Source organism: Dunckerocampus dactyliophorus, chromosome 10 (assembly GCF_027744805.1).
Source record: "Dunckerocampus dactyliophorus isolate RoL2022-P2 chromosome 10, RoL_Ddac_1.1, whole genome shotgun sequence".
Lineage (NCBI taxonomy): Eukaryota > Metazoa > Chordata > Actinopteri > Syngnathiformes > Syngnathidae > Dunckerocampus > Dunckerocampus dactyliophorus.
The window spans coordinates 9,880,249-9,894,528 of record NC_072828.1 but is presented as its reverse complement, the minus strand read 5'-3'; the positions used below and the strand labels follow the sequence as shown (position 1 = coordinate 9,894,528).

Here is a 14,280-nt window from a genome sequence, read left to right as displayed (position 1 = left end):
CACAAAAGGTAATATTACCAATGATATAGGTACTACATGTACGTGTATACGAATACAGTATATGCGTATGTATGTAAATATGACTTTGGATGTAGTAGTAATATTAAACGAGGATAATTAATGAAAAAAAAACAATAATAAAACTGATATAATAATACGTAATGATAAATGTTATTTACCTTTGAAGAGGAGTGGTTGAGCATACGTCGTTGTGGTGGTGGAGGAGGAGGAGGAGTTATTGAAAAAAGGACAAGTCGTCGTTAGACTCTTCTAAAGGAGGTAGTGTTCTGTGGGTGGTGTAGAATTAAGCAGGCCTATTAACTCTTCATAAACTTTAATCACACGCTCTGTCCGGGTTGCATCGTACAACTACAATTTAGCTTTGCATTTCTCCTTTACACTCTCTCCCCAGTCTTCCTCTACCTGTTGGTCCCACTAGCAGTGTCACAGTGCCCTCTACTGGTCAAGCATGTACAGTAGCAGTATAAATATGGGGTTCCAAAAGGCAAAATAAAATAAAATATAGACCAGTCAGCTTGTTTTCGTATCTCCGAATGTTCGCAAGTCGGATGTTCATAAGTTGGGGACCTAGTGTATATGTATGTATATGTACACTATATGTTGTTTTTTTATTATAATTTTTTTTTATTATACATATGAACATATTATTACATATTATTTATTAGGTATGCACTGATCGATCGGCCACCAATCAATATCGGCCGATTTCCGTGAAAAAGCATGTGATTGGCATATGCCGATAAATGCCTTTCAACGCTGATCACAAAAGCCGATCACCTCTGGCTCGTACCATTGCAGCAAGAAGCCTGTAGCGAGCTTCTCCCGACCACTTTCCTTCACACTGTGCAGATGTGTCAAACCCAAAACAAACATGTCTGCCGTGTGGAACTTACCTGCCATTTGTGAGAGTGATATAAATTTGGCACCCTGCAAAACATGCCACGAAAAATATCTCGCCGGGGTAGCATGTTAAAAAGCTTTAACACAGCATTTAAAGAACGAACACTTGACGTAGGGGGAGTTTTCAAGGCTCAGGCTATCATCATCAGTCAAATGGCAGCTAATGTAGCCAACGCTGGCCAACACTCGCCCGTATGTACAGTATGTGACAGTCTAAAGCAAATAACACAAAACTAATTGAATTCATCGGACTAGTTGACCGGCCTCTCTTAGCGGTGGAAGACACTGGCTTTGCTGACTGCTCTCTCACTTCGAGCCCCACTGCACGATACCTGGAAGATACTGCTAGAACGCCATCAAACTATGTACCGTACTCTCACATCCAAACTCTCCTTAAGGAAGGCGTCCCTCCTCTGTAAGTTTCACCAGTGATATATGTTCTCTTGAAAAAGTAACTCAAATATGTTTTTGTCTAAATAAAGATGATTTTATGGTTCCCTTTTTCATAACATATAGCCAATAGGAGGGGTGCAACCAGGAATTCTGGGCCCCATGGAAAAAAAAAAATCTGGATGGGCAGCCCCCCACCCCCTTTGATTTTTTAATAGTTACTTATTTTTTGGACTGCCTTGCAGTCAGCGGACCTTGGAATTGTCCTAACGCTTCCCCCTTATATGGCACCACTAGCCAATAGCACTCATTATAAATAAATTTACAATTTACTAAAATTTACACTTAATCTATGTGATCGGTATTGGTCAATTTCACTCATGGATGATCAGTAATGGAATAAAACCCCGATTGGAGCGTCCCTCATTATTACACAGTATATTATCATGTGGTTTATCTGGTCTCAAAAAATGTTGACAATATCTTTGAGCGTCATTTTGTGGGACAATAAACAATTCAAAACGCACCTGCATTGTTTTGTGACTCGGTTAAATAAAAAAGTTTGTTTGTCCTGTCCTATTTTTCCATTGTACTTTTTGTACAAATTAATGTTAAAATCTCGTCCCGTCTTGTGAACCCAGTCTCGTGCATCGTCTTGTCTCATCTCGTGAGTTGGGTGTCTCATGACACCCCTAGTTAACTTTAACATAACTCCTGTTGAGTACCAGACCATTAAAAAGTGCACAGTGACTTCCTGTTCAGTTCAAAGTAAGCTTCAAAATAAAAGTATGGCAGTATTAACCTGGTTTCTACACACATTCATTTAATTTTTTTTTTTATTATTAGTCACTGCAAGAAAGATTTGTGCATGTACAAAAGCTTTACTGTCATGGCCGTCAAGACATACAGCAGCTCTGTTAGGTAAGACTACAGTATAAAATATATGAAAACTAGGGGTGTCACGTGACAGTTCACGGGACAAGATGATACACGGGATTGTGTCTACGAGACGAGACAAGATACTAACATTACTTTTCAAAAACGTACAACAAAAAAACTATAACTATATATGACTATATATTGCAATCTACTCATAATATAATAATCTACTTCTGCACTCTGTGTCTATGAGACTGTAGGACTGACAAAAGGGCTCACTCCGTTCATGCCGTTGTTCTATGGAACAAACACGCCAAGTGCTGACAGCAATGCACACAGTGAACTCTCTTCCTGCCTGTTTGGAGGCGAGAGACAAGGAAAAGAGACACCCATGCATGTGGCAATGTATTGAGGCTGGCAAAATTATCAAGTTCATTTTAATTTATTGAGTGACTAATTAATTAATTATCATCGTCCCGAGACATTTTTTCTGAATGAGAAATCTTGTCACTTTTTAATCTCGAGAGACCTTGTGAAACGAGACCTTGTGACACCCCAAAGCATGCAGAAATGCACATATGTCGTCGCAAGTGAATGAGAAACTGGCTCGTTTTGGATTCTGCTCATGTGGACAACCGCTTATGTCGAGGTCAGGCATTCAGTGGTGCATTTTTAACTGGAAGCGTGTAGTTTTGGGGGTTTTAGTGGCTGAAAATGCAAACATTTGTACAGCAGTATCAAAAGAGAGGAAGCGGAGAGTTCCCTTTTCCACATAAAGGCAGTGGTAGCGTTTAGCGCATTTACCACACTGCTACTGCATCTATTGTGTTACTTCCCAGGGTCTTCGTTCATATTCTGCATCATATATAAAACAAAAACAAAACGTTTTGTGTTGGAATTGTGCATTGTGTTGGTAGAAGTGCCATGGCCAACTACTGGCCTGGCATGCATACTGCAACAATTTCAGTCATTCTTGCAGCTGCATGTGTACGGGGATTGCTTTTGAAAAACATCTGTATGTAAAAGTACCCTAACAGAAGCTGGGCTTATCTGTGTGTGTGTGTGTTTGTGTGTGAGAGACTCACCATGCTCAGAGTCGGTCAGCATGAAGACATCAGGATGCTCGGGATCGTCCGCCATCATGGCCATCAGACCCACCACGCACACGCTCTTGCTCGACTTGGACTTGAACTGGGAGGGAATGACACCATGAAATTATATGAACTTTTCTGTGCTGGAAGAGAGACATAGGTAGGTGTATATGTATTCTATCCTCTGGAACTCGCTTGCTGCTCCACACGGTTCTCATTAGAGCCTGTGAGTGACACACAGGGTGGGAGTGATGTCATTCTTCTCATTAGTCAATGAGTGCTACCATCTGTCTGCAACACACACGCGCACACAGCATGTTGCATCTAATACTTCAACTCTCGTCGTGTCATGTGAGCCTGCACAGTCTCAGTTAACGCTAGTGTCAATGTGACAGGCAGCTGACTACTTGACTGTAATAATACAACATTCAACATGGTGACCTCCAGTCTGCCTCCTCCTTCTTCCAGTAAGTTCTTGATCAGTGAGTCATCACCTTTGTGCAATTGCTCAATTAAAAACACGCCAAAGTGATGATTTCTTCCTGGCAATGCTGCACTAAACAACTGTTAAAAAACAAAAAAAACATGGATCTCTTGTGTTGTGTTCATTATTTTCTCTGATGAGGAAGAGGAGGAATGTTCCGCCGTGAGATCATTGTGCAGCATTGTGTCAAAAATAACTATCATATGTCAACACTTAAGAAATGGATGATGATGTGTATGTGAGAACATTTAATGATTCTCACCTGTTCTTGCAAACAAACATCATAAAGCGTGCAGAGTGTGTGCTTAAACAGACGTGTGTGCCTACATGTTTTCTTTCAGTGGCCTTTAGGGACTTGACAGGATAGTAGTAAAGTTGCGTACTGCAAAGAGCCACCCAGTATTTTGTCCAGGATGCCACCTGCAGGGACACACACACGCACATGTACAAATGATGCAATAAATACAGTGGAAGCTTTCACGTTGAAGGCCGTGAAAGTTGTAAAATTCGTATTTCAAGCAGAAAAACGAAGAGGAAAAACCTCCTCTTCCAAAACCGCCATTATGACATCAGCAGCTCAGTTCAATAAGCACCAAAGGATCCAGCTTCAATTGACTTTTTCTTTGGCTTCTGTTCCAGAACAAGTTGCATAGATGGACAAACATCTGAAGCAAAGTGCGACTGCTAATAATCCTCACTTATTGTCAAAGTAAACTCTTTTGTTATCCACAGTGGTCAACGTCTTTTTACACTTGCGTGACGAGTAAGAACATGGGAGGCACATCTGCAACGCAATAAAGACACAATTGAATAATTCCCAATACCGTATTTTCCAGACTATAAGTCTCAGTTTTTAATAGTTTTGCTGGTCCTGCTACTTATAGTCAAGTGCAACTTATACACTAGGTCTCCTACTCACGAACATCCGACTAGCGAACATTCGGAGATATGAATGCAAGCCGACTGGTCTATATTTTCATGTGTTTTGCCTTATAAGTCCATATTTATACTGCCACATGCTTGACCAGCAGTTCATATTTATACTGCTACAAGCTTGACCAGTAGAGGGCACTGTGACAATGTTAATGGACTCTATTAATGGGACCAACAGGCGATGAAGACGTGAAGAAAAGCTAAGTTGTAGCTGTACGATGCAACCCGGCACAGCTTGTGATTAAAGTTATGAAGAGTCCATAGGCCTGCTTAATTCTACACCACCCACAGAACACTACCACTTTTAGAAGAGTCTAACGACGATGATGATTTGTCCTTTTTTTCCCCAATAACTCCTCCTCTCCTCCACCACAACGACGTATGCTTGGCCACTCCTCTTCAAAGTTAAATAACATTTATCATTCCCCGACTAAAGAACAATTCGACTAGCGAACGGTCGTCTGGAACCAATTGTGTTCGTTGGTTGGGGACTTAGTGCATATCAAAATATATATACAGTCCCCTCCCACATCGTGCTTTGAATTTCGCAGCTTCACTCTGTCACAAGTTTTGGTGTTAAAATATGGCAGTTTGATATGTTGCTACACCTACCGAGATGCGTCCAGGTGTCATGTCATGTATGAAGTGTCTTCTTCCAGAACATTTTGACATTTATTAAACAAGTATTTATTCTATCCATATACTTATTTCAGCTCCTGTGTCTTGAGTTTGTGTCCTTGGTGTAAACATTACACCCTTCCTCTGGCTTCATCTTCTACTGTTGTGAGGATCGGTGCCATGACACTTGCTCTGATGATAATCGATCATAAATACCAGTAAACGCCACTTATAGTCCAGTGCGACTTACACATGATTTTTTTTCTCTTCGTGACACATTTTTTGATGCAACTTATACTCCGGAGCGACTTATAGTCTGGAAAATACAGTGAATGAGTCCATTATCACACCCATCCTTCATGTGAATGAAGGACAGATGATTTCTATTAGCATTATTTCCTATGAGGAAAAAGGAGCTCAACAAACAATCAATGCCTATTAAATTGAGTCTATAGGCCAACCTCCTCAATTACTTTGAATATGATGCAGAGTTGTGAGTTGTGAAGATGTGTGCACTTTTCAACTGTACATGAAGGCTGTGGAATGGAGGCACACTAGGTGGAGAAGATGTCACGCAGGCAGTCAGTCAGTCATCTCACCAATTAATATGTCTGATGAGGAGCGGCTGCATTGGCCGGATTAACAATAGCGACTTTGTTGCTTTGTCAAATAACCTCATTAATCACCCCCACCTCCCCCTCCACTTGTCATTATTACACATGGACAGAGCTACAGGTTTGTTTTCCAGCCAAAACAGAAACAGGATAATCTCATCAGCAAATATGAAGCGGCTTACAAGAGAAACAAAAGGCGGTGAAAATGAAATGCAAGGTCAAAATGATGAATCAGTTTGAACAGCAACTGTGTGTTCTCACCGTTGGCTTCTTGCCCTCCTTGAGTACAGTTTTCCGCCTCAGCACCCCCTGGACCGTGACGGCTCCAGGATACAGGTGAACCGCAAGCTCCTCAGACTCTGCTGAGCTACAACGGGACAAAGATAACAAGACAAGACGTCACTCAAGACACATACACCAGCCAAACTGTACCGGCAACAAAGCAACACATGCATGACAACATGCATGAAACCACGCATAGTGGGTACAAGTGGAAATGAGCTAGTAGCAAGGAGATGCAATCTGCAAAGTTACCTTAAAACGCTATGCTTGGATGAGAACTTTTTTTTTTTTTTTTTTTTTTAAATGGCGCCTGTCTAGTGGAGCGTCTACACCAGTGATTCTCAACTGGTTGGTCGTGATGAGTCTTAATCTTGTGCTTTTATTCTGAAGGGGATTTTTTATGCAGCAAGGTGTCGTCCATGAACACTTCTACTGACAAAACTCTGTAGTGCTATATGAAACCTGCTATCACAGAAAACCAACAACGTTAGATTGTAAAATGTTGAATCTGTCAGCCTTGCCTCTTGTTGAGCTGAAGAAAATGTTTGCATGAAGGTATTTTATGCTCATTAAATATCATCTGTTTAAGTGCAACTTAGTAATCTACGGTGGTGTGAAAATGTGTTTGTTTAAAAATAAAGGGTTTGTATGTTCTCTATACTTGACATTATGATTGATCCTCACCCATCTTTTTTGCAGTACAGTGAGTGAGTGAAGATTGCTTTTGTAATTATCACCCCATATCAGAGGGGTCACCAACGTTTTTTCTTGCGAGAGCTACTTTTAGAAAATGAAAATGGCCACGAGCTACAAATTTTTGTAGAAATGATTTTCATACCTTATTTCAACCCAAACAAATCAAATATGCTTGTTTTACCAAAGCATTCACAAAATGCTGGTATCCACAACTCATATTTTATGTTTCAGAATACTTTTCTTTCTAGTGTTCTCACATTATTAACTGAAAACCTGAATGAAAAGCAGGCCTGCGAGCGCCTCATATGGTCGTGGGGGGCTACCTGGTGCCCGCGGTCACCACGTTGGTGACCCCTGCCATATCTCCACACAATACATTAGATATGGTAATACTAAGGAACAGTACAGACTGTGGAGTGATTTTTGATCAAGAACATATTTTGCTTTATTCAATATAGAAATATTTCTCGTGACTTTTTGTTGTGTAAATTTAATATGAGATTTCCAACTCATTTTTTCGTCTATTATTTTTGTCACACTTAAATGTTTCAGATCATCAAACAAATTTAAATATTAGTCAATGACAACACAACTGAACACAAAACGCAAGTTTTAAACAAAACTTTTTTATTATTAAGGGGGAAAAAAATCCAAACCTACATGGCTCTGTGTGAAAAAGTGATTGCGCCCCTGTTATAACTTAACTGAGATAAATTGAGATCTACCAGTCTGGAAAAGGTTATAAAGCCATTTCTAAAGCTTTGGGACTCCAGCGAACCACAGTGAGAGCCATTATCCACAAATGGTCAAAACATGGAACATTGGTGAACCTTCCCAGGAGAGGCCAGCCAACCAAAAGCGACGACTCATCCAAGAGGTCACAAAAGACTCCACAACAACATCCAAAGAACTACAGGCCTCACTTGCCTCAGTTAACGTCAGTTTTCATAACTCCACCATAAGAAAGACACTTGGCAAAAATGGCCTGCATGGCAGAGTTCCAAGATGAAAACCAACTGCTGAACTTTAAGAACATTAAGGCTTGTCGCAATTTTTCCAGAAAATCTTGATTATCACCAAGAACTTTGGGAAAATACTAGAAAATAATGGTCTGATGAGACAAAAGTTGAACTTTTTAGAAGGTGTGTGTCCCATTACATCTGGCATAAAAGTAACGCCGCATTTCAGAAAAAGAACATCATACAAACATACAAATATGGTTGTGGTAGTGTGATGGTCTGGGGCTATTTTGCTGCTTCAGGACCTGGAAGACTTGCTGTGATATATGAAACCATGAATTCTGCTGTCTACCAAAAAATCCTGAAGGAGAATGTCAGGCCATCTGTTTGTGACCTCAAGCTGAAACCAACTTGGGTTCTGTAGCAGGACAATGATCCAAAACACACCAGCAACTCCATCTCTGAATGGCTGAATAAAACAAAATGAAGACTTTGGAGTGGCCTAGTCAAAGTCCTGACCTGAATCCTATTGAGATGCTGTGGCATGACCTTAAAAAGGCGGTTCATGCTGGAAAACACTCTAATGTGGCTGAATTACAACAATTCTGCAAAGATGAGTGGGCCAAAATTCCTCCACAGCGCTGTAAGAGACTCATTGCAAGTTATCGCAAACGCTTAATTGCAGTAGTTGCTGCTAAGGGTGGCCCAACCAGTTATTAGGTTTAGGGGGCAATCACTTTTTCACACAGGGCCATGTAGGTTTGGCTTTTTTTCTCCCTTAATATTAAAAAGTTTCATTTAAAAACTGCATTTTGTTTTCAGTTGTGTTGTCATTGACTAATATTAAAATTTGTTTGATAATCTGACACATTTAAGTGTGACAAACATGCAAGTAATAAATCAGGAAGCGGACGAACTTCTTCACACTACTGTATTTGTCATGTCATGTCTGGAGGCATGTAAAATTGCAAATGCTAATCACTAGTGCATATAGGGGATTTTAAATGTAAATTAGCGTGGAGCTAGCGTATGTGTTTACATTAGGGGTGTAATGATTGATTCATTACATCGATGCATCGATTTATATTCCTACGATTGAACTACATCGCTCTGGGTTCTCAAGTTTCCATTCAGGACAACATATAGATCGATTTAACATCTTGAAAGGGATTTTAGCACTTTTAATGATAAAGACGTTACTCGATTCAGTCTGCCTGTCTGTGGCAACCACGAATCATGGTACTTAAATGCATTTCATTTATGTTGACTGTCACAGAGAAATGATTTTGTATTTTATTTAAGTTATAATTGACATGCTTTATTTCTGTATGTTCAGTTTCACAGTGTTTCTAAATAAAGGCTCTCAAATGGAACTGAAATTGAGTCTTTATTGTGTACTTAGGAGTTAACTTTCTGCGGCACTAACAAGTAGAGACCAAACATTACCTGGAACAAAATAGAAAACCTTGATTGACACTTTTTCTTAAAATAATGTTTGTGAATAAAAATGTTTTGTTCCTGAAATCAAACGTGTTTTATGCTAGCACACTGTTATTTTGCACTACCTCAAATTCAAACTGCACTGTCTTTTCATGATATTTATGATATATTTGAAAAATTTTAGTTTAAAAATTTCCACAATCTAGGTCGTCACTTGTCATTAAGAGGTGATGGTGGCTCCTGCACCCAAACCAGCTGAGAACCACTGGTCTAGAGGATAGCAGAAACGTGCAAGGTTGCGGTGCAGATTGCAAGCCTAATAAAGCCTAGTGGAAAGAGAGAGGAAGAGGCCCGTTGCGTACCTGAGCTGTCAGTTTGATCACATTGTTTTCTTCAGTCAATAGGCTAACCTAGCATGATGCTGCTGTTAAAAAGTGAGTTTAATATTGGCACTGCAGCTCACGCAGCTATGCTAGTGTTGCTAACAATTGTGTCCTGTACCATTCCTTAATGTTATGTTGTTATATGTGATAGATGGCATCTATTACGTTGGACAAGTGCAGCGTTACAGTGTATGCATAAAAAGTGCTTCTTGGAGACACACACTTGTGGAGAAACAGCTCATTAGCATTAAAGCTATACAGATACACAAAAAAAATGGTGTGTTCCCAGTAGAATTTATAAAAAGCATTTTTGAAATGTATGATTTCCAACATCAAGGCTTGAAAATGCTATAATATGGTATCCTTTAAGAAACCAGTTGTGCGTCTGTGTGTGTGTGTGTGTGTGTGTGTGTGTGTGTGTGTGTGTGTGTGTGTGCGAGAACATGCAAGACATTGAGGAAAGCGAAAGGCAGATTAAAGAGTCATACACCACGTAGACAATCATTTTCCCCTACACCTGATTTGTGATGTCCCTCGACAGACACCAGAAGACCCCAGCTTTAAACACACACACACGCGCGCGCGCACACACACTCTGGGAGCTAGCACATAGCATTCCCCCTGCAGGGTCTGAAGGGCACCAAGTGAGGATAAGAGAGGGTTTGGTTCAGATTTGTTCCGGTCGGGGTGTGTATACCTGCTGGGCCTCAGGACTCCTCTGTAGGGGATGCGGGCCACACGGGTCACTGGGCCCAGAGAGTGATAGAACCGAGTCCTGTTCAGAATAGGATAAGATAGGACAGGGTATAGGCGGCACGGAACACTGTTAAGGCTATGCTGCTGCTGTTCTGTGTTGCCCTTGATAGTGCAAGGCTGAGGGTGGGGTGGAAGAGTGGGCCATCTTGTTAGAGGGGCAGCTCTGATGTGTTATTGGAGCCTTTTGGACAGCAGGCTAAATAAGAGGTAGTGATGCTAGATACTTGCTGGTGAGGAGACTGAAATGATTGTAAGTGTTTAAGACATTCCAGGCTGCTGGGGGGATGAGGCATTGGCGGCCTTGGAGAAGCAGGCTGCAGCGTGGCGAGTGTGTGCCACATAGCATTTTGAATGACTCACATTGAGGATGATGATTTGCTATCATCATGGGTGTGATGGGGGTGGGGGGAGGGGGGAGAACCACCGCTGACAAGGACAAGGACTATTAATTATATTAATCTTACCTCTCAAAAGCAGGCCATGACACTTCCTCGCTGAGTTCTGAGCCCTCGCTGCTCCCTAAGTCCAAAGTATAAAATGTTAATAAAAAAACCTGTGACTGTGACTGCTGCATATGGACACTTCCTACCAAGTGAAATGCCGCTCGACAGCGTGGAGCTCTCTGCTTGACCCCTGGTAGGACTGTTGCTCTCCATCACGCTGTCGTCCAGAAGATGGCGAGAACCAGCGTTGGGGAAGGTGGCACTTTTGAACTCCACTGTATTCATCTTATGAATGAAACTACTTCGGCCCAGCAGTGACAGAAAGACAGAGCGTGGAGATGGGGGTGGGGGTCGGCAAATAAACTGTTATACAGTATACAGATGACAAAAGTGACAGAACAAGAGTCGTGAAAAAGAAGACCGACTTGTAACCCAGACTGTGACACTTCCTGTGTCCATAGGGCAGCAGGTTCCTCGGGGAGGGAGGTGTTGCCGGGACTTTAGAGGCTTCGGCTGCCACCGAACATTTACGGCCACATAGAGGAGACGCAGATGCCTCCTGGCCTGTGAGATGGAGTGATTTCATTAAAGCCCCGTACTTAAAATGTTATTACACCAAGAATAAAACCATGTTTCATTACATGCACTCCATTTCACTCATTACATTTCACTCATTATCTTTTACACCACTGTCTGGCTGTGCTCTTTAAAATGTTGGTTGTACATTGCTTTTAGGTCAAGAGGGGCACTCACCAGCAAGATCCTCTTTGGAGGCGTTTGCCCGTGGCGTGCTGGTGCCAGGCTCAATCCTCTGCGACAACCTGTACAGAACACCACCAATATTTCCAATTGCTATGTCTTAAATGTATGTGGTATAGATGATTACACAACACTCACTTGTAGTTGTCATCCTCCACAAACTTCTGGAGCTCCTCAATGTACCTGACTGAGTTGAGATACTTCTGTATATGAGGCAACACTGGTATATCTGAAACACACACACACACACACACACACACACACACACACACACACACACACACACACTACAATTAATATATTGATAATAATATAAGTAATACAGTCATCCCTCACTTTGCGGTTCGAACATTGCTCCCTCTTTCTAGCGCGGTTTTCCAAAAATTTGTTCATAAAGGATTGCAGTTTTGTGGTTGACTATGGCCTTTTATTCGTAAAAAAATATTTAAACAAAAGTCGTATGTAGTATTCTACACCGGTCACTAGGCGTCAGTATTGTTACATTGATGATGCATTACCTTACATTACATTACCTTAACTAGCACTGCATGGAGTCAGCCATGGACAAAAAGTTCTCCCATTTCATGTAGAAGTGGTACGTTTTTTTATTGTTACTTTGTCCTTCCTCTTCACTCAGTTTCAATCCCTTTCTTAAGTGTGGAATGAATAAATTGGAGGCTAACGAGTTAGCTCGCTTAAAGTGGCGGCCATCTTTATGTCCCTACAGAGATCCTGTAGCCTGCATGAAAGAATTACGCAATGTAGTGTAAATAAAGATAGCAGTACTGCAGCAGTGTTCATGACTTCATGACTTCACGCAGTGTTAAGGTAATGTAATGTAAGGTAATGTCTCAATGTTTTGTGTCATTACTGCTGCCTAGTGAGCAGAATACTACATATCACTTGTATTTCACTATGTTTTGACTATTAATAGACCATAGTTTACCACAAAACAGCAATCGTTTAATTAATTAATTAATTTATGAAAAAAAAAAAAAAGCACTATAGCAAGGGAGTGATAATCAAGCCGCGATATTGCGAGGGACACCTGCGGCGTCACAACTATGATGCGTCCAAGGACCATCGAACAAAGTGAGAAGGGTCACCGCTCGCCAAAACACGATGAAACACAACAACATAAACTTGCAAAAACGGTGGGATTTCTAACTGTATATTATTTTTTAATGAAATAATAGCCCTTACTGTACTTCCAAAATTGCCAAAATTGGTAGGCATCTACATAAAATTTAATTTAGTTTTTTTAAGTGTCTTTTTTTTTTTTTATCATTGCAACTGAAAGCTTTACATGGCCTGATCTGCCCTGCCCACAGACTGGTACCGGGCTGTGGTGGCTGAGCACCCCTGTTATAGGTGACACAGTGCATTATTATTAAGACCTATTATTACACCTTCTTGCTCTTTTCCCCCCCATTGTTGCTGCTGTTGTTTTTTTGTTCAATTTAATTTCTAGAATGTGCCACAGGCCAATAAAAAATGAGCTGTGGGCCACAAATGGCCCGCGGGCTGTAGTTTGAACACCACTGACATAAACAGACCCATTTTTTCCTTTGGCTCTCAAGTTTTATGCCGATGTCGACTTAAGCGGGCACTTTTTAGTAATAAGCACAACATGGTGGACTGGGACTGAATTATGGCAACCTCACTATGATAAAGTGCAGTTCCACCACCACAATGATAAACATGGTGAAATGAACACCTCACTGACATCCCTTACTCACCGTAGGTACAGGATCTTTGCAAGTCTGATATGATTCTGAGAATGTTATTCATCAGGTTTGATCGCTGCTCGTTCTCCAGGATACTGCCCGTGGAGGGGTAGGCGGAGTCGATGTAAGTCAGGTCAGACAGGTACATCCCTGCCAGAAAGACAACAAAGTGTGAGTCAGGCGTGGAGCACACAGCAGCTCGACTGCCTCACGCTCTCCTCCCTCATCAGGTCAAGGGTCCCGCCACTGCAAGCCAAATGAGGACAGAGACCATCTGTCGGCTGTGTTATTTCAAACAGGAGGAAGGGGGAAAATAACACTGTTTCCCGTTTCCTCCTGACCCAACAAACTGAGTTCCACTCATTACAAAGCAAGCACAAATACACAAACACGGAAGACTAGAAACAGGTCCAGGTTTCTTTGGAAGCATGATGTAAGCAGCTGTGAGGTTCACGGGGTGAAGCTGGTAATTGCCTCGCTTGATGTTTCTCAGAGTAGACAAGAATAAAAACACTGGGCATGCTCACTGTTTTTTGCTCCAAATACAATCACATTAAACATCTTTGCTTCCCCAACTCAAGGCCATCATCTTTCTGCATCTCTTTCCTGCCTGCTTTTTGACAGCATTGATGCTCCAGCATGAATTCTTCACCGCTCAATACATAAATATTAATATTTAGGCGCCCAAGCCAGAAGGGGCTTCCCGTAATCCTGAAAGATTATTAGAATTTTAGAAATGAATTACCATCTGCATTTTCTTCCATTCCTGCTCTTTCTCATGCCCAAAAACATATCGCTTTTTGACATGGATGGAAGGAAACTTATCAGCGACACCTCGGCTAATTTCTTCGAGACCACAGTTGTTTAGTTCCAATGAGAACGGCTGCAGTTTGCACACTTGCAAA

The 14,280-nt window shown here is 41.3% G+C and overlaps 1 protein-coding gene across 5 annotated transcripts in view; it reads right to left on the bottom strand.

The window, feature by feature from the left end:
- ralgps2 (Ral GEF with PH domain and SH3 binding motif 2) overlaps positions 1 to 14,280 on the bottom strand; it is an 89,457-nt gene that overhangs the window by 7,293 nt on the left and 67,884 nt on the right. For 2 of the 5 annotated variants that reach the window (XM_054790491.1, XM_054790495.1), the window contains 10 exons: positions 13,388 to 13,525; positions 11,787 to 11,877; positions 11,643 to 11,710; positions 11,315 to 11,453; positions 11,036 to 11,187; positions 10,911 to 10,965; positions 10,388 to 10,465; positions 6,192 to 6,297; positions 4,093 to 4,185; positions 3,276 to 3,381 (listed from right to left, as the gene is read on the bottom strand). In XM_054790491.1, coding sequence (XP_054646466.1) covers positions 3,276 to 3,381; positions 4,093 to 4,185; positions 6,192 to 6,297; positions 10,388 to 10,465; positions 10,911 to 10,965; positions 11,036 to 11,187; positions 11,315 to 11,453; positions 11,643 to 11,710; positions 11,787 to 11,877; positions 13,388 to 13,525 — 1,026 coding nt within the window. Of the gene's footprint in view, positions 1 to 3,275; positions 3,382 to 4,092; positions 4,186 to 6,191; positions 6,298 to 10,387; positions 10,466 to 10,910; positions 10,966 to 11,035; positions 11,191 to 11,314; positions 11,454 to 11,642; positions 11,711 to 11,786; positions 11,878 to 13,387; positions 13,526 to 14,280 lie in introns of all 5 variants that reach the window. The other 3 variants (XM_054790490.1, XM_054790493.1, XM_054790494.1) reach the window with 3 other exon arrangements.